We start from the raw sequence: 21,169 nt of genomic DNA on the forward strand, positions 1-21,169 counted from the left end.
GAGCACTCATTCAGGGGTACTACGACTATGCTTGCACCTCATGGTACCAAAGCACCTCAAAGGCGCTAAAAACAAAATTACAAACATCTCAAAACAAACTGGTCAGACTACTGCTTGACCTTACTCCTAGAACCCACCTCACCCCTGCCCACTTCGACAACCTAGGATGGCTTAGAGTAGACGACAGAGTACAACAACTTGCAATGGGCCTGGTCTACAAGATACACTACACGACCAAGGTACCCATGTACATGTCAAAATACTTCCCAAAGGTCAGTGAATACCACGATCACAACACCAGAGGGAGCTCCACAAATCATGTCAAACCCAGATTCGGCTCAAATAAGGGACTAAACACGTTTCGCAATTATGCCACATCAATGTGGAACGCCCTACCCAAAGCTGTAAAGGAATGTGGATCACTACCCACTTTCAAAACCTCTCTCAAGGGACACCTACGGGAGACTGCAATTCAACACTGGCCCCTGTAAATATCCTAACCCAATCATTCCAACCCCCTCCAATGTACAGTCATTTACCTAGTATGGTTTTGTCAATAGTTCAATGTACAATTGTGTTTGTTTGTACAGTGTCTCCTCCCCCCCCCCCTCAATGTACAGTGTTACTTGTTTATACAGTATGCCCCCCGCCCCCCCCCAACCACCTCCAATGTAAATTACCCAGTATGGTTGTCAATATCCCAATGTACCCAACCCCCCCCACCCAACCTCCAATGTACAGTTTCTACGTCAAATGTATATACTCCCTTTTCTTGACTCCTTCTGTATCACAAACAGTACTGTATTTGCAAATCTGGTATGTCATAAATGTATAGATGTAGCAGTACTGACTATCTGTATGTCATGTATGTCATATATGTCTATATGAATTGAAAATGGGGGACCCTGATGGAAACAAGACAAACGTCTTTCTCAGGTCTGCATCCCCTTAACAATTGTATGTATTGAGCCGTACTGTATTGTACCCATTCTGCAATCTGTTAAATAAAGTTTTCATTCATTCATTCATGAGGAAATCAGCTCCCACTGTGTGACGTCACCTCCACCGCCCACTGGTTGCGTGACGTCACGTCGCAGGAGGAGGAGGGACACGGCACTTGAAATATGGAGACAGACGCGCGGCGCGCACAGCTCCCCACACGCACGCAAACAAACCATCGTTTCCCCGTGGATTTACTACCGAGATGATGATGCTTCTTTGACAGGATTCACCACGCGATGACTTTCTGGTGTTTCGTTTTAGATTTAGTTTGTATAGAATCGATCATCGAGGAAACATCAACAACAGCACGGATCCCAGATCTGCCAGAGACAGGACACAGCAGGAAGACGCGCTTTTGATCTAAGTGCTTATTATATTATTGTTTCTTGTTGTCAAGTTTTGAAACCTTCTTTTTTGAGAGACCAACCGAAACCAAACGCCCATAATTTAGCATAAATTATTATTCTGGGTCCCGGAGCGAAGTCAGGTTGAGTTGAGAGAGAGAGAGGATCAGACTCGACTCGGATCAGAACAAGTGACAACATGACTTCTGACAAAAAGTGAGTTGGTTTTTATTTTATTTTATGTTTCATTGTAAAAACACGATTTCTCCGCGTCTTGGGCCATTTGATGACTCCCGTCCAGTTCAAGGTTCATTTTATTTGTCACGTATAATAAAGTACATTACAGTGAAATGCTTGGTTCTGTAGTATGATGAGCCGCCTGAGAATGTGCTTCATGCTGTAATTTTTTTTTAAGAATAAGATCCAAACACTATACAAAATATAATAATACAAACTAAAGTGCAACCTAAAGAAGTACGAAATGCAAATGCAACACGCATCCATGCGTCTTCTCGCTCGGGGCGGCGGGTTGTGTAACTTAATCCAGTGCCATTTCACTTAACTGAGTCACACATATGTTCCCCAACGTGAAACCAGACACAGATACTACAACATGTGTTTAAGTGAGTGTTGCTGCCATTTGAGAACCATGCCTGCTGTGCGTAATGTGGAGACTGGTGGTGATGGTGCACTGACTGCATGGCTGTGTGCGTAATGTGGAGACTGGTGGTGATGGTGCACTGACTGCATGGCTGTGTGCGTAATGTGGAGACTGGTGGTGATGGTGCACTGACTGCAGCATGGCTGTGTGCGTAATGTGGAGCCTGGTGGTGATGGAGCACTGACTGCCTGGCTGTGTGCGTAATGTGGAGACTGGTGGTGATGGAGCACTGACTGCCTGGCTGTGTGTGTAATGTGGAGACTGGTGGTGATGGCGCACTGACTGCATGGCTGTGTGCGTAACGTGGAGACTGGTGGTGATGGTGCACTGACTGCATGGCACACTGACTGCATGGCACACTGACTGCATGGCTGTGTGTGTAACGTGGAGACTGGTGGTGATGGTGCACTGTCTGGCGCACTGACTGCATGGCACACTGACTGCATGGCACCCGGTGGTGGTATTAGATGCGCGCACGGGTCTCGATGTATATAATGTATTTTCTTCATTCATTGAAGTCACGGACGGTCACCCTTTCACTGCCGCACGACAGCAGGTTAACCCTTTCACTGTCTGCCACACAACAGCCGGTTAACCCTTTCACTGCCACACGACAGCAGGTTAACCCTTTCACTGCCACATGACAGCAGGTTAACCCTTTCACTGCCACACTACCAAACGGTTAAACCTTTCACTGCCACACAACAGCAGGTTAACCCTTTCTTTCTCTGCCACACGACAGAAGGTTAACCCTTTCTTACACTGCCACACGACAGCCGGTTAACCCTTTCACTGTCACACGACAGCCGGTTAACCCTTTCACTGCCGCACTACCAAACGGTTAACCCTTTCACTGCCACACGACAGCAGGTTAACCCTTTCACTGTCTGCCACATGACAGCCGGTGTACCCTTTCACTGCCGCACGACAGCCGGTTAACCCTTTCTTTCACTGCCACACGACAGCCGGTTAACCCTTTCACTGTCACACGACAGCCGGTTAACCCTTTCTTTCACTGCCACACGACAGCAGGTTAACCCTTTCTTTCACTGCCGCACTACCAAACGGTTAACCCTTTCACTGCCACACTACCAAACGGTTATAACCCTTTCACTGCCGCACTACCAAACGGTTAACCCTTTCACTGCCACACGACAGCCGGTTAACACTTTCTTTCACTGCCACACGACAGCAGGTTAACCCTTTCTTTCACTGCCACACGACAGCCGGTTAACCCTTTCTTTCACTGCCACACGACAGCCGGTTAACCCTTTCTTTCACTGCCACACGACAGCCGGTTAACCCTTTCTTTCACTGCCACACGACAGCAGGTTAACCCTTTCTTTCACTGCCACACGACAGCCGGTTAACCCTTTCTTTCACTGCCGCACTACCAAACGGTTAACCCTTTCACTGCCACGGGACAGCCGGTTAACCCTTTCACTGCCACTGACACGACAGAAGGTTAACCCTTTACTATCACACTACCGTAGTGAAAGGGTTAACCCACACGGGCCGGATAAGCACAACTAGGTGGCCTTCTTTGGCTTTGAGCGCTCGGTCGGTCGGTAATCTATTTTCCGAGAGCCTGTCATGATCAATTAGATCCCCTGTGTGTCTAAACCAGACAACATGGGTAGCAGCGAGAGAGCCAGGTGTTTCTAGCTCGGTGCAGCACGGGACGGTGGTGGGTTAGGCAGTGTACTGTACACACACCCCGTCCCCTAGTACCATCTTTCACGTTTTAACATACTTGGCACAAGTGACATACACGTAGCTGAGGGAGTGTGCCGGTCCCAGAGGTACTAATATGCACTTCCTTTTGTTGTATCATCATAAGTTGTACAAGTTTCAAGTTTGTTTTATTTGTCACATATAAGGTACATTACAGTGAAATGCTTGGTTCTGTATGAGCCGAGCCCCCCTGAGATTGTGCTTCATACAGTAAAAGTTAAAAAGAATAAAGGCCCAAACGCTATACAAAATATACAACCTAAAGTATTGATTGATTGATTGATTGATTGAACATTTTATTAACAGATTGCAGAATGGGTACAATACAGTACGGCTCAATACACACAATTGTTAAGGGGATACAGACCAGAGAACGACTTTCGTCTTGTTTACATCAGGGTCCCCCATTTACAAAATGCAAACAATAAAGTACAAATGCAAGCTTTTTAAAATGCAAGAATGAGGTAGGGAGGTCGTTGTGCAAATATCTTTGTAACGCGAATGGATACAAATATGGTGTAGTGTTGAAAGAGTTTAACGAAGTGAATGTTATTAAGGTGAGTGTTGACAGTTGTACATAATATACAATGTAAGTACATGTGGCCCCAAAATCTCACTTAAAGCGTGTGCCGATGTCTGTGTGCTCGTAGTAGAGCAATGACATGGATGCCTCCGATCTGCTCCACATTACGTATCACAGCAACTGTTGTTCACGGCCGTTTAAAAGCGTGGCCGGGCGTTGGGTCGCAGCGAAGCGTGGGTCAGACTCATTTTACGCCCGGCGTCTATATGTGTGGTCCATTAAGAGAGAGTCGCAGACTGCAGTGTGGTTTCATGGTCCGAGCAACTGAAGTGAGTGTTGGGTTTTACGGTTGGAATCAAGTGCCAAGTGGCTACACAGGGTTTACTGTATGATGTTCACATCTAATTATAATCCTATACGTAGTTTCCCCTTTTAAAGAATCGTTTCTAGGTGGGGCACAGGTCTTAAGATTGAACTATTCTTATTTAATTGAACCCCCCCCCCCCCCACCCTACCAACACTTATGTCATGGGTGTGGGTGCTTTGCTTAAACAATGGTCGCAGACATCACAGACACAACTATGTAGAGAGAGAGAAATGTATTCCTCATTCTTTCAGTCTTTTGTCTTCGGGGTGATTTTGAAATGTACCAACGAGGAAACGTTTGCCTCGGGTGAAACCGCACGTCACGTCACGTCACGTCACCGCGTTATCTCTCCGCTTTCTTCCTCATGCTCCCACGAATCCCGTTACTCATCATAACATTCCTCGACGTAACGTGATTCCATCCGTCTGTTTCCTCTAAAGTAAACCTGATCAGGCGTTTGGTTGTTGTTGTCAGAGAGCATTCCTGCAGTCGGGATGCAAATGGCCGTCGTCGTAATCAGTTGGCCAGACTGTCAAGTCGGCTATTAGGCTAAGCTAGGGGTACCCGACTGACGACACCTGGGTCAACAAAGGAATCTATTTACATCTTCTCTCCCTGAACCAACCGCTTCTACCCCCCGCTAAGTAGGCCGGTTAACCTTTTTTAAACGAGTCACTGAGATGTGAACGACTACAAATCACCGCTCCCGCGTTTTCCTCGACATCAGAGACCCAAACCGCTCTCCTCTCCTCCTCGGCCTGTCGCTCCAGCTTGGTGTCGCCGGCTTAGCGGCGAGCTGAGCTGGAGGTAACGTCTTGAAGCCGATCTTAAAAAGGGGCCCTCCCTTCCTTCCTCACGTAGGCCTTTCACACCGGCCGGGCTCTGTGCCGGAGCCGGTTCCCGAACGTAATCTCGAACCGGCCGGCGCGTTCACACCGGCGGGAATAATTGGTTCGGAACATGAAAAATCGGTGCTCAGTGTTTTCTTAGAGGGCCGAACTAAAGCCTCTGGTCATGTTCCGAACCAATTATTCCCGCCGGTGTGAACGCGCCGGCCCGGTTCGAGATTACGTTCCAGGCCTAACGGTGGACCGAGTGCGGGGGGAATGGATCCGGTGAGTCACGCTGTAAGGAGCAGGGGATCCGGTGGGATCCGTTGAGTCACGATGTAAGGAGCAGGGGATCCGCTGAGTCACGCTGTAAGGAGCAGCCCGGGGGGATCATCTCGATCCCTGATCCTGAAGCCGCTGATCCCGGCTTCTCCTCACGTGCGTCGGCAGGTTTTCTCTGAGCCCACTGGGTCACCCAGGCGCTCGCCCCCTGAGAGCGGCGCGGGGAGGATGACACAGCAGCGGGCTCCTCCTCTTAACCGGTGACAGAGCGACTGTGATTCCGTGAGATGGAGAGAGAAGAAGAAGAAAAGAAGAGACATCTCAAGAAAGAGCCCCCGGCTTCTACGTCGATGTAGATTAATCTGGGGGGGGGCAGATCGCACGACACCCATCTGTCAAAACTGAAGCCGGCAGAGATAAACCGCACTTATGTGTTGACCTCAGTGACACACCAGTCGAAGCTTAGACTGGTGGTTAGGCCTTTGCTTTTTGATCAGGCTGCTTTTGTATATAAGAATTTGTTCTTAATTGCTTGCCTGGGAAAACATATTTATATATATATATATATTTTTTTTTATGTGGAAACGGCGTGAACGACCTCACCTTGAACCCTCTCCCTCTCTCTGCACCGGCCTGTTGCACAGTCATGAATTCTCTCTGCCACCGTATCAAGACACCGTTAAAGCCTTTTTATAAGTTTGCAAGTGTCTCGTTTACATCATGGCCGTGGCGTGAAATATCCCCACATAACTGTGAAAGTGTTAACCGTCTGTAGTGTGGTAGTGAAAGGCTTAACCTTCTGTAGTGTGGTAGTGAAAGGTTAACCTTCTGTAGTGTGGTAGTGAAAGGTTAACCTTCTGTAGTGTGGTAGTGAAAGAGTTAACCTTCTGTAGTCTGGTAGTGAAAGGTTAACCTTCTGTAGTGTGGTAGTGAAAGGGTTAACATTCTGTAGCATGGTAGTGAAAGGGTTAACATTCTGTAGCATGGTAGTGAAAGGGTTAACCCTTTGACGTGTTACTGTCCCACAGGTGGAGTTTCACTTGAAGGCTGTGCTCTCTGACACACTAGAGCTATTTCTACCTGTGGGTGCTTTGTTTAAACAATGGTCACGGAAACAAAAAAATAAAAATAAATCGATTCCTCATTCTCTTACTGTAAGTGTCTTTTGTCTTCGGGGTGATTTTGAGTGAAATGTACCAATGAGGAAACGAAACCCGCACATCACGCTATTTCTACTTTGTGGCTTTCCTCCTCACGCTCCCTCATCCCCGTATCCCGTTACTCATGAGATTCATTAACGCAACGCGCAGAATTCCGGATTCACATTTCCTGCCTGATCACAGACATGATAGACAATAGACATCTGTCCATTTCTTCACACCTACTCTCAGGTGTTGTCGGAGAACATTCCATAACCCTGTCACTACCACACTACAGACGGTTAACCCTTTCACTACCACACTACAGACGTTTAACTGTCTGTAGTGGTAGTGAAAGGGTTAACCTTCTGTAGTGTGGTAGTGAAAGGGTTAACACTTTGTTGTGTGGCAGTGAAAGGGTTAACCTTCTGTAGTGTGATAGTGAAAGGGTTAACCTTCTGTAGCGTGGTTGTGAAAGGGTCAACCCTTTGTCGTGTGGCATTGAAAGGGTTAACCCTTTGGTTGTGTCGTAGTGAAAGGGTTAATAAATAGTGTAAATGAGCACCCTGAGATTTGCCCCAGTCTTGCTTCGATGTCTTTTTGGACGTCGTCCCGCTGTGCTCACTGACGAGGCTGCCTATAGCTGTCCTCACTGACGAGGCTGCCAGCCTATAGGTGGGTGAAGTTTTCCGCAAATTCATGTCGTTCCCGTTTCACAAGGACGGCTGCTGTACACCGACGACCTACATCATCCCCGGCTCCACGCTCTCCTCCACATACCAGTCATGTTTCTGTCTCCTCGTACATAACTCAGCCGCCCGCCTGATCTCCAACCTACCCAAGTCAGCCTATGTTGCCCCACTTCTTAGAGAGCTGCACTGGCTTCCCGTCGCACTTCTTCAATCAATATCTGAAATTAAATAATAATAATTAAATAATAATAATAATATATTTGATTTGTACGGCGCTTTATAATTGTGGAGCAAATCTCAAAGCGCTACAGTGTAAAAGAACATAGAAACTAGTAAGAGAGTAAAAAATAAAAAAATAAAAATATAAAATAAGCAAGACTAAAATAGTAAAGAACATCAAATAAGAAGGGCTAAAACTGGTAAAAGAACATAAAATGTGTGGAGCTAAAACTAGATAAAAATCAACAAAAGGCTCTATTATTAAAAAGATGAGTTTTGAGGCCCTTTCTAGAAGCATCCGCAGTTTGTGGTGCTCTCAGGTGGTCAGGGAGAGCATTCCAGACCCTTTCTGCTATTATGCACTCTGCTCCTAAGGATTATAGGACCTTTATTATTAAATTATAGGACCCTACCTATATTATTACCTACTGTGTACCACTCAAGTTCTGCACTGTCCCTTCCTGCTGACTTGTTGTACAGAACTTGTAAGTTGCTTTGGATAAAAGCGTTGTGGGATATTTGTAGATATATCCTGATGAAGAATGTGCTCAGTCAACCGAGGCTTGGATAATAACAAGGGTTTATTAACCAAACAGATAGAATACATAGAGAGAATGGCTGAGGGCTTCCCCCCAGGTGATCAGCTGAATTTACCCAGGTAAGAAGACCTGGATAGATCTCAAGAGGAGATCTATATAGGTAACAGGGGGGGTGTGTGGTCCCATTTGATAGGTCAGATGGGGGGGAGGGGGTACAGGTTTGGGGGACACAGGGGAGGGGGGTGTCTTATTCCACAGAGAGGGGGGGGGGGCACAGGTAAAGGGGACATTTACATGAGGACATATTATACCACAATATATTATACCACAATACTCACTTTTCTTTCTTATAATGTGGGTGAGATTAATGTATAATATACCAGGATTGTTTGGAACAGGTAAAAGTGGGGACCGACTCCATCGGTTATCAGATAATGAATAAAATAGAAAATAATTAAAATAATGAAAATGTTGGCCAATGTGTTCTGTTGGTTGGCCTAATAATTTAAACTAGTATTATTTATATACATGATTCATGACATGATCGACTGGAATAATGAAAATGTTGGCCAATGTGTTCTGTTGGTTGGCCTAATAGTTTAAACTAGTATTATTTATATACATGATTCATGACATGATCGACTGGACTGCGGTCTGTGTTATTTTGATATCAGAGATGTGGGAATAGATATCACCCTTTTCTTTTATTAATCGCTCAAAATACCTATATCAATGAGTGGTCCTCAACTCTGATATCAAACAACAATTAACATAATCATTAGAAGCTATAGCTGTGCAAATATCTTGGCATACCTTCAGTCGTTCATGTCGTGACTCAGGGGAGCTAATGTGATAGTTGTGCATACAGGCATCGTAATAAACCAATTAAATACATGCACTGTCTCTGTGTGGTCAGAGTGCACAGGGTGAAAAAAACAAAATTGTGTGCATAATTATTAGGAATAGGATTTACACATAAGGCTAATGTGTACAAAAACATTTTAACAACCGTTAACCTGGTGGTTAATAAAACTAACATGATTGATTATGGGAAACTGTTCAAAAATATATATATGCATCTTGATGAAATTACTTAGGATTCAGTTGTATTTAACCTGAGTTTGAGTGTCACTTTCATCTGTGATTGTCTCAGTTTTGTTGGTCTTTACTTAGAATCAGGCCATTTTCTCCATTTCTTCTCTATAAATGAGGAGATAAAACGTTTTATGCATCGCTTCTGTATGTAATTCTAGTGCATATACTATCAATGGTTCACCATACAGGTGCAAAACAACGTTACATGTCCTCTTCTATGAGAGAATAAAACAACTGATTCTTTCTTGTCTGACAATACAATTTTGTAACCTAAGTAATTCAAATGTGATGTAATACAGTAACACAGTAAGATTTAAATAAATACATAATAATGTGGACAATGTGGCGTTCAGAAGTCTCTTGGTCCACAGGTCTCTGATGTGTCTCTTCTTGACGATGCAGTCGGGAATATTCACTGGTCGCCGTTCATTCCCTGTCAAGGGTCACCTGTAGCAGTCAACTATAGTGGCCTTGCAGACTCTTTTCCTGGAGCCTGCGTTGTTCTCCATCACCACCACACATCCGCCACTGTGCTCACGCTTGGCCCCCATCAGGCCCAGAGACATGGCGGTAGGGTGGTCTTGAACGTGCTGTGTGGTGGTTGGTCCCCCGCTCCCCGTCATCGCGGTACCAGAGGGGCGAGGGTTTGCTGGTGTAGTGGCCTGTCTGTAGGACGCTCTCTCTCACACGGATGATAATCTTGTCATGGGAATCCACCTTGATGGTCGGGGCTTTGGTTCCCTTTTGCAGATGGTCTGCCGCGGGTCGCTGGGGTGAGGCTGCATGTCGTCCTTTCTGTCTCTGCTCCCCTTCCTTTGGGGACGTCTGTGTTGTGTGGGCTGGTGGTTCTCCCACGGTTGTTGTCGTCGCCCTGGTTGTGTCCGCAGCTCCTTGGCGGCGTCCCTGGTGGTAGTATGCTGTCGTGGGTCGCTCAGGTCGCTGGGTTGTGTTCCTCCTTGCCTGGTCGCGCCGTCGTTCGTGGTTCAGGTCACGCGTCGTCTCACTCGTCCTGTCCTCTCACCAATTCATAATCTGAGGATGATGAAAACTGCCTTAGAAAACCTCCTCACATAAATGATTCAACGCCTTTCTGCTAAAGAGGAAAATCATTTTGGGATTAATTCAATTCATTGTAAATAAAATCATTTAATTGAAAATAGGAAATGCAAGCCAATTGCATTAGCAGTGATTCCTTATGTTAAGAAGGTCACATTCACTGCAATCTTATCAGATCTTGTATCTAACTAGATCTTACAGCATTAGGCTTTAAATAAAATTTGTAAATGAATGGCCAAAGTCTTGAATCAGATAAAATAGTCTGTGATGTTAAATTGAAGTTGATCTTACCTCAGGATGCGTTGGGTGTACCTCAGGATACTTACCTCGCCACGACTTCTCTGGCGTTATTCACGTCTCAGTGTGGCTCGTCATAATTTAGCATGGGGAAAAAACATAAAATCTAGGTAGCCAGTTAATTTTGCATGAAAAACAATCATTCGTTTTGTCATCTAACCCTAACTAACCTTACTGTCATGCATTTGTCCTAATAAACTAACCTACACTGTAGCACTCAACACTTTGATGACCATTGTTACTCAGCTGATAGAGGTGTGCCCTGCCTGATGTCCTGTCGTACAGAACCTGTGAGTTGCTTTGGATAAAAGTGTCAGCTAAATGATCAATGTTGTTGATATCTTGTATATTTAGATAATTGTGCTGCAATTTTGGTGGTTGATAATTTTGCAGTCATGGAAAGTACTTGAAATTGCAAGGAGTTAGTGGTTAAGCAGAGAATAGAAGGAGGGGATAGTATGTTAAATTGTTTTCATCATTGATCTTTCATCCCAGGCACTTCTACTTTGTTTGGTGTTATTCAGACATCATATCTCTAATTTGTGTGCCTTCTTGAAAAGAGAGAGATGAAAACAACTGGTTAGTTATTCTGTTAGTATGGGAAATATGGTAGCCTTTCATAACTGCAAATTCATCACCTGTGTCTAATTCATGTTAATTAAATGGCTCTCTGTTGCCATCCACCGCCAGGTGAGTCCACCAAGTCTGTGGTCACGAGTGCAGGCATTTGCATTGCTTTGTCTCTCAAGTGCCCACTCTGAAGAAATTTACATGTGGGTGTTTGGATGCAGATCCGTTCCAAATGGCCAATCGATTGTCTCTCAGCTCCACACGACCTTCGGCTGAGTCTCGTGGTAACAAAGAGAAAATCTGCATCTAAAGCGATACTTCCTACTATACTAAGTGGAGATACTAAGTTGAGTCTCTATAGGTGTGGTCAGACTGGCTATTTGCATTGTCTTTCAACTCCACATCGTCCTCAGCTGGTTTGAGTGAGTGTTTTAAACACTGCTTTGCAATTCAATCCAGAGGCAAATCCGTCTGCCTCTCCTGATTGTCTGCCTGCTTCCTGCAAACACAAAAATATGTTAGTGACGCTTTGACTGTCTGGGTTGTGTTGATTAGAATCCTATTTAAAACTATAGCTTCTGCATCTCGCCTCAGAGCCTGACTGAAAATAAAAACACATGTTAATTTTCCACTTCTAAGACCATTTGAGTGGGTTCTTTGTTGATTGTCTGTGAGCTTAACAAAAACATCAGCTAGTTTTCATCCATCCCATCCTAGGATGTAATGATATATTGTTATCATTTATCACTCATATCGCATATGTACACAAGCATCATAAGAATGTGGAACCACACATTTTGAATCATGTTTAAAAATGTCTTACAATGGAAAGGGCTAGTTATCTTTCATTGGTTCTTTAGATAAACACATTAACTCAAGTGAATATAACCTAAACATCTTACTTTTAAACATGATCTATGTTGTTTGTGCCCAAGTTTTCAACATTAAAAGCTTATAAAGCCTAATCTAACGCTGTTTATGTGGACTACAATTCCTGTACTGCCATATACTGGAAACCGGGAGTGTTTGTTTAACTCTCCGTATTGGTCAGTATGGCCGGTACGCCCACAGATGTATTATAATTCTGAAACAGACATTGTAATTAGCTTTATGTGACTTATAATGTGTAAATTAAAGCAACATAAACACTCAAGTGATCTGAGATAGTTGTAATTTGCTGTAACTGAGATGATAGTTGTGTATGTACAGTTTCTATGTCAAATGACTCCCTTTTCTTGACTCCTTTTGTATCACAAACAGTACTGAATTTGCAAATCTGGTATGTCATAAATGTATAGATGTAGCAGTACTGACTATCTGTATGTCATGTATGTCCTAATATGTCATGATGAATTGAAAATGGGGGACCCTGATGTAAACAAGACAAAAGTCTTTCTCTGGTCTGCATCCCCTTAACAATTTGTGTGTATTGAGCTGTACTGTATTGTACCCATTCTGCAATCTGTTACTAAAGTTTTCAATCAATCAATCAAAGCATCTATATTTATGATTTTCATACTCACCGGGGAAGGCTGTTGTGTTGACGTTGTATATTATAATCGAATAGTGGTTCCAGAGGCTGTAGCACGTTACGTGTCGTCAATGCAATGTTCGGCTAGTTTCTCCGGTGGTCTGGGATAATGCAACCCGCATCTCGCCACCGCAACTCAACATTTTCCAATAGCAGCGCGCACATACATATACAAATAAAACATATACTACAAGTGGATTTCACGCACCTTCGGCCTTGGGCACATTAAACTTTACGTTTGCCTATGGATAGTTTAATATAAAATCATAACTTAACGGCGCGCATAGCGTGACGTCATCGCTCCATGCGACGTTCGTGCGTTCTCATTCGCCTCGGAAATAACGCTTTGCAATTCATACAGTATTTTTCCCACGAGCTCTCAATAGCCTGGAATTCCTATACCAGTGTTTTGTTACCGAATGAACGCGCCTGTGCATATGTGAAAACGTAAACAAACTGAAACGATAAAACTATACTTCCTCAAATGGTCGTTCCCGTGGGCCGGTTTTGTTGATTCCGGAAATTACTATCCTAGTTTGTCGCGTGAACTGCACTTCAATGTTATTCTCTATATAACGGTACTAGTCTCTCAATGCTCGGCGCACGCAAATACAAACGAGACTTTAAACAGACAAAACAACAATAATACATATAAGTTAACGTGCGTGTATATCTGACTGTATTGGACCGCTGTACGTTTAGTCGGCCAGCATCTGCTGCGACAAGGCATTTATCCCTTGATATATAACTACACATCGTTATTTTTTTTTGATCCACTTTTTCTCCCATTTTTCCATATTTTTCTCCCATCCCAATTTCGTATCATCCAATTCAACCCTCCCCTGTCACGAACGCTGTTTCTTGCCTCCCACAAGCCGGCTGCAATGTGGACTAAGTCATACATAGCACAAGTCCCCTCCGGTACTTGAGGTAACAGCAGTCGCATCTTTTCACCTGCGCAGCTCGTTCTCTCAGTGTCGAGGAGTAACGCGTGGGAGGCTCACGCTGCCCCCGACACTTCCTGATTTTACTGCGCAGGCGCACCAACCGACTTGTAGGAGTCGCTTGTTCACAACGTTCGATCCCCACCCTTCAGTTTTCCCTCCCCGTAATACGGCCAATGTGTATTACTGCGGACGACCAGCCAAACTGAAAAACAATGTGGAGAGCTGGATTCGAACACGCGAATCCTAGCGTCTCCACACTGGTGGCGAGTGACTTGTCCACTACACCACCTAGCCGCCCAACTACACATCGTTATTAAAGTCATAACGACCGAACCTGACTTCGAAATTTACCAGCGATATATTAGATTATATATACCTTTTAATCATACTCTCGGTCCCTGGACCCGCGACTAATGTCCCGTTAAATGTACATTCACGTACTACCGAGGCATCGCAGGTCATCTTCCCGCTATCTGTATAATCATTTGGTTATTTCAATCCAAATACATCGTTTTCAGGAATGGAAGAGATTGTGGGCTTAGTTTGAGGTTGAAACAATGAATATTTTGACGCTACTCTGGTAATTAATAGGTTCCAATAGAGTAGCGTTTTCCAAGGATATCACATCATAATAAGCCCACGTTTCTTGCCTTGTTGTCTATATTTTAGCCTGCATCAGCTAGACTTGGGTTAGCAAACCAACAACCTTATTTTGTGCCCTAACTTTCGGTTTGGTAACAGGGGGGGTGTGTGGTCCCATTTGATAGGTCAGATGGGGGGGAGGGGGTACAGGTTTGGGGGACACAGGGGAGGGGGGTGTCTTATTCCACAGAGAGGGGGGGGGGGCACAGGTAAAGGGGACATTTACATGAGGACATATTATACCACAATATATTATACCACAGCGTCGACTAAATTACTAAATGACTAAATGTATCTGTGGAGAACGCCAAACTCTCCATGCCAGGAGTGTGGCCACCACGGTCATCGAACAGTACGTTTGAGGCCCCGTTTAGACGAGCGTTTTGTGAACAGAAACCGCAAAAGTCATCTTGCGGTTTCACTTTTAATTTTACGTTTAGACGAGCGTTTTGGAGTGGAATTCTCCGTGCAGACGACGCTGTAACGACGGAGACACGCTGTCACACGATTGGCGCATATGTCACATGACGTGCTGTGAAGACCCGCCCTACTCTGCCTCTGATTCGCAGACTGTGGATGGGGAATGTGATTGCACCAAAGCAGAGTCACTCACAGACGGTGTGTCCAGTCACGCCGCGGGACAGATTCTTGTGTAATTTAACCCTTTCACTGCCACACGACAGCCGGTTGTGTGATAGTAAAGGGGTAACCTTCTGTCGTGTGGCAGTGAAAGGGTTAAAAGTACTGCCAATGTAGCATTCAGGTGATCTCTGTTGATATAAGTCAGACATACTTGCTTTGTTTACGTCTCGGCTACTGGCGCATACCTGCTACCTGTGACGTAAGCAGTACGCGCGACCAGAGCCGTGACAACCCTTTCGTCATCGTTTTAACAGATTTATACGTTTTGATAGTTTAGACGAGATCGCAAAGCTTTTGCGTTTCTAGGAATTCCACCCTGGAAGGTAGTCTCACTTTTTTGCGGTTTCACCCCGTAAAAACGCTGTTTCCGTATAAACGAAAGGCACATCACATCAGCAAAAATATTTTTGCGGATTCACCTGCTAGCGTTTCCGTCTAAACGGGGCCTGAGGCTCCTCCCGTCGGAACACTGCATGGGGTGATTAGCAATGGGTAGCCTGCGTAGGGATGGGAAAAACTCACAAAAGTACTAGTGATGCACCGATGTGAAAATTGTGGCCGATACCGATAACCGATATTAATATTGCTGTTCTGGCCGAAACCGATATTTACAGATGTCGATATCTCTGTATAGAAAACACTTTTTTATGATAATCAAATAAAGAACTATTTTCCAAAACGCATAATTTTTTTTACTTTTGTAACTTATTTTCAGAAATGACTGATATTTTGAAACTATTTAAGGCCAAAACATGTAAAAAGAAAAATAATATATATATATATATATATATATATATATATATATATATATATATATATATATATATATATATATATAATTTTTTTATATCAGCCCTATCTTGATATCGGACCGATACCGATGTGTAAAAAAACGATTTTAATTCGAAGCTTCGAGATAAAAAAAAAAGACATTTAAAAAATTATAATAATTATTATTTATTTATTATTATTTATTTATTATTATTTTTTTTATGTTGTGGGACTTGTACAGCACTTTGTTCAACTTTGTCAGTGCTGTAAAGTTTAAACCTTTTTAAATCTTAGACAAACAAAACACTTTGCTTTCATGAAATATTGTAAGCCGTCATTTGAGGCTTTATAAAAGCAGCACAATGAACACAAATCTGTCAGTGCCGAGTCCGACCTCATCTTAAATAACAAACAGCATTGCTTGTTGTAGTTAACAAAGAGAGGCAGAGTTGATTTAGCAACAAAAATAAAATCATTTTTTAAATTTTCTTTATTTTAATAATCGAATTTTATTTTCATATTCGAATCCCATGCCCATCGAACGAAGTATTTAAGACGGCCCTACTTTCTACGCATTATTGATAAATGAGGGCCCTGGCCTATATTTTATTTCATAAATATATTATTCTATTGTGCTTAACTTAGCTCATATTTCATTTGACTTTACTCCACCACTTTATTGTATTATCCGTCTGTTAATGTCTGTGCGCTAATGTCACACCAGTAACGTCCAAAGCAAATTCCTTGTATGTGTAAAGTATACTTGGCAATAAAGACCATTCTGATTCTGACATGATGTACATTACAGTGAAACGCTTGGTTCTGTTACGAGACGCTTGTTTTTCTCACGAGACACGGGTCTTTTTAATGAAATAAAGCGCTTCATCCAATCCCTATACTTTTGATTTTTGATTTGAAATCTTTATTTCGAACATGCAATGAATACAAACAAACAATAACAAAAGCAAAACACAACTCAATCTACATGTTCGAAAAGGAGTAGGAAGAAGTATACACTTATTTAATCCTACCCCTTTTCCACTACTCAAATGAGTGTACTATTTTAAAACATACAAAAAAAAAATATATATATATATATATATATAAATTATATATATATGCAAAACAAAAACTATATATGTAAAACATGAAAGAAATAAAATAAAATGTAAACACCCGTGAATATCAAGTCCCTTCCTTGTGAACATCATTTCCTTATACATCAGTTTGAATTGTCTTATGTTTGGACATTGCTTTAGCACCACATTTAGACTGTTCCACAAGGGTTATTATTATTATTATCAGTCTTCTATCTAGGGATTCGGCTGAACCGCTTTTCCGCTGCCGATATCGAGCCTCGAGTGCCAAACGACGTGCAGCTGTCAGGATGGAGGACGTGTTTTTCTTCTTCTTTTTCTTACTCGCGTCGACGGAACCCCGGCGCCGTAAAGCGGGCCGACCTCGGAACGACACCGCGGGGACCGTGTCACTCCTCCGGATCGCTCTCCCGGGGCGGCGCCGCCCACGGCCTTGGAAGAGGACAGTTTGACAACAAGACGAGCTCTCTGTAGCTGATTATAGAAAGGGCACACAGTGTTCCGGAGAGAACGGGCAAATAGGAGGCAGAACGAAGAGCGATGGAAGAACGTGGTGACATCATCAGTCACCTCCCTGATTCACCCGATAAACACGTCGAAACCTACACGCTGCTGAATGACCCCTTTGATCTCTGTCCAAGCTGAGGGAATGGGAATTCACACCGTGCTACCTTGTTGAGAGGTGCTAGATGTACCTGGAATGTCTTTACGCCGGTGGTTCTCAAACTACGGGTCGCGACCCAAATTGGGGTCGCGGGTAGGTGACGGAGGGAAAAAAACGGAAAGTAAAAATAAATTCAGATTTTTTCTTTTTTTTTTATGTTCTGGCAACATATTTTGGCTAAATATGCCTTGTTTTATAAATGTGTATTGATAACATAGTGCTGTAATTATATTTTTTATTTTTTTATTGATATTTTTCCCCCTCCTTTTTCCTCTGATTTTCTCCCATCCCAATGTTAGTCGTTATGCCAATTCCCAATCCCCTTCCTGGTCGCTGCGCACTTACCCCCCACAGTCGGTCTGGGAGAGTGGAGGCTATCACGTGCTTCCTCCGACACGCGTCCAGCCAATCAACCGCTTCTTTTCACCTGGCAGCGCGGATTCTCACTGAGAGGGTGTAGCGTGTGGAAGGATCACACTACCCCCCTTAGATCCTATCCGTGCTGAGCAGGCGCCCCGACCGAACTGTAGGAGTCGCTGTTCACAACGACCCGGACCCACCCCGCCAGCTTCTCCCACCCTCTAATACTGCCAATTGTATTAGTGTGAAAGGCCAGCCAAGCTGGTGACAACCCCGGAGCTGTGAGCTGGATTCGAACTTACTTAATAAGTGAAAGTATGGGTACCGTCTCAAAATCGTACTCAAGTAAAAGTCAGAGTATCTGGCTAAAAACACATTTGAGTAAAAGTCAAAAAGTTTCTACTTTTAAATGTATATATATTGAAATTATTTTATTGGGATAACCACATTGAGATACAGTATCTCGTTTTCGAGAGGGTCCCACATTTTGTGCAATGTCATTCAGAATCAGAACACATGGCACACAACAACAACAACAACAAAATAAAATAAATAAAGGACACATACAAAAACACAACAGAACAAGTACACATTGTAAGATAAAGGACACATACAAGGACGCATACAAAAACACAACAGAACAAGTACACATTGTAAGAGGATATGTCTCATTATAAGAAGATAAGAGGATATGTCTCAATCTCCATCATAATAGGCCCACTCCACGGCAGTCACATGACGGTGGCACCGCAGGGAAAACAAATATGCTTACCCCGCGATGACACCGCCGGGCAGCGGTACTTAATTTAAGTACTAAAAAGTAAAGTAAAAACTTTTTTTTATTGCAAGGGATAGACAGGGGTCTCAAACTCCTTCCATCGTGGGCCAAGATTAAATTTTATCTACACATTGCACCAGGTGAGTTAGTTTGAAGAGGTGAGCCAATTAGTGAAATCATCAGCTGGTGTTTAGAGTAGGGTATATCTGCAGTGCCGCAACCCCATACATAGGAGGGGCCTGTACTGTGCGTTGGGGGCCTGTACTGTGCGTTGGGGGCCTGTACTGTGCGTTGGGGGCCTGTACTGTGCGTTGGGGGCCTGTACTGTGTGGTGCACTATTTGCGCATGCGAGAAACAAAGTAACATATACTATAGGACACTAGAAACAAAGTAACATACGGAACATAAAGTAACATACGGAAAATAGGACCTAATGTCCAAAATATTTTTTATCTTAAACTGAATATCAATTGGATTACCAGCCCTGACTGTTACTCTAAGCTTAACCTCTTCTGGATGAGGGCCTAAACTTAACCCTTAGACTAGATTAGAATCTGACTTTACTTTGTTTCTCGCATGCGCAGTAGTGCACCACACAGTACAGGCCCCCAATGCACAGTACAGCCCCCAACGCACAGTACAGGCCCCCAACGCACAGTACAGGCCCCCAACGCACAGTACAGGCCCCAACGCACAGTACAGGCCCCCAACGCACAGTACAGGCCCCTCCCATGTATGGGGCTGCCGCACTGCAGTTTTATGCTATTGGGTGTTTAGGCAAGGCTGGAATGAAACCAAGCATACACTCACACAAGGACCAATCAGCATGGGTATGGGAAGGGTTAATTTTCCATTGGTGGGGATTTGATTGGCTGTTTTTTTAAATAAAGTGCAGCCGCAGGATTAATAAGTTAATAACCTTAACATTAGTTCGGCCAGAGAAACGAATATACTAATTAAAATGGTTGGACCTGCGAGATTTGTACTTTCTACTTTGTAGGTCTGCATTTTAAATGTAAGGAGTAAAAAGTGTGTTGTTTTTCTCTCTGAAATGTAATCGAGTAAAAGTACAAGTATAAAACCTAATAATACTCTACTCTAATAATACTAATAAAAGTACAAATCCCCCAAAAACAGTACTTAAGTATTGTAACTAAGTACAATTACTCAAGTACTTTACACCCTGCCATACAGTAGATGCCGTATTGGAATATATTACATAAAACATGGCATATATTTCTGCAGCTTTGGTTATCCTTAGAGCAGTGGATAATATTGACCTTTATCAGCAGGAGCCGTCGGACTGATTTGGATTCCACGGCACAGAGTTTTAGGCCATGTTTAGACGGAGAGAGTCTCAGCAGAAACCGCAGAAGTCGTTCTTGCGGTCTCACTTTTAATTTTGCGTTTAGACTAGTGTTTTGGGATGGAATTCTCCGTGCAGACGAGGCTGTAAAGACTCGAGACGACGGAGCCCCGCTGTCACACGATTGGCGCAGATGTCACATGACCGTGCTGTGAAGACCCGCCCTACTGTGGGTGGGGGAATGTGATTGGACCAAAGCAGAGTCACTCACAGACAGTGGCTCCAGTCATAATAGTTGCGATAGCCGCGGGACAGATTCTTGTGTATTTAAAAGTCAATGTAGCCTTCAGGTGATCGCCATGGATAGAATCAGACATGCTTTGTTTACGCTTCTAGGCTACTGGCGCATGCCTGTGACGTAAGCAGTACGCGACAAGAGCCTTGACAACCCTTTCGTCATAGTTTTATGCGGTTTGACAGTTTAGATGATAGCGCAAAGGTTTATCGTTTCTAGGAATTCCACCCAGAAGGTAGTCTCACTTTTTTGCAGATTCTCCCCGTAAAAACACTGTTGCCGTATAAACAAAAGGCACATCCGAATTTTTTTTGCGGATTCACCTGCTAGCGTTTCCGTCTAAACAGAGCCTTAGAATGGAATAGAAGTACTTTATTGATCCTGAGGGAAACAAGTGTCAAGGTTGTCCAGGTTAGTTTGATTTGTCACACATAAGGTACATTATAGTGAAATGCTCTGTTCTGTATGAACCTCCTGGGTTCTGCTTCATACAGTAAAAAAAAAAAAAAAAAAAAGACCAAACCCTATCCAAATATACAATATACAAAGCTAAAATGCAAAATGGTAAATGGCTGCTTTTTTATATTATAGCGTTTTATCCAAAGCGCTTTACAATTTGTTCCTCACATTTCACCCATTCACTCACACATTCACACAGCGGAGGCGGAGGCGACCACCATGCGAGGTGCCGACCTGCTCATCGGGAGCAATTGGGGGGTGTTAAGTGTCTTGCTCACAGCGCGGGAATCGAACCGGGAACCTCCGGATTGCCAGACGAGCCACTT

At 43.7% G+C, this 21,169-nt stretch overlaps 1 protein-coding gene across 1 annotated transcript in view; it reads left to right on the forward strand.

Annotated features, from left to right (window-relative positions):
- The first annotated feature begins 1,139 nt into the window (after positions 1-1,139).
- LOC311237315 (electrogenic sodium bicarbonate cotransporter 1-like) overlaps positions 1,140-21,169 on the forward strand; it is a 161,441-nt gene continuing 141,411 nt past the window's right edge. The window contains 1 exon segment of the mRNA XM_084325133.1: positions 1,140-1,562. Coding sequence (XP_084181259.1) covers positions 1,546-1,562 — 17 coding nt within the window. The 5' untranslated portion in view covers positions 1,140-1,545.

Source organism: Notolepis coatsorum, assembly GCF_963971535.1.
Source record: "Notolepis coatsorum genome assembly, chromosome: 11".
Taxonomy (NCBI): domain Eukaryota; kingdom Metazoa; phylum Chordata; class Actinopteri; order Aulopiformes; family Paralepididae; genus Notolepis; species Notolepis coatsorum.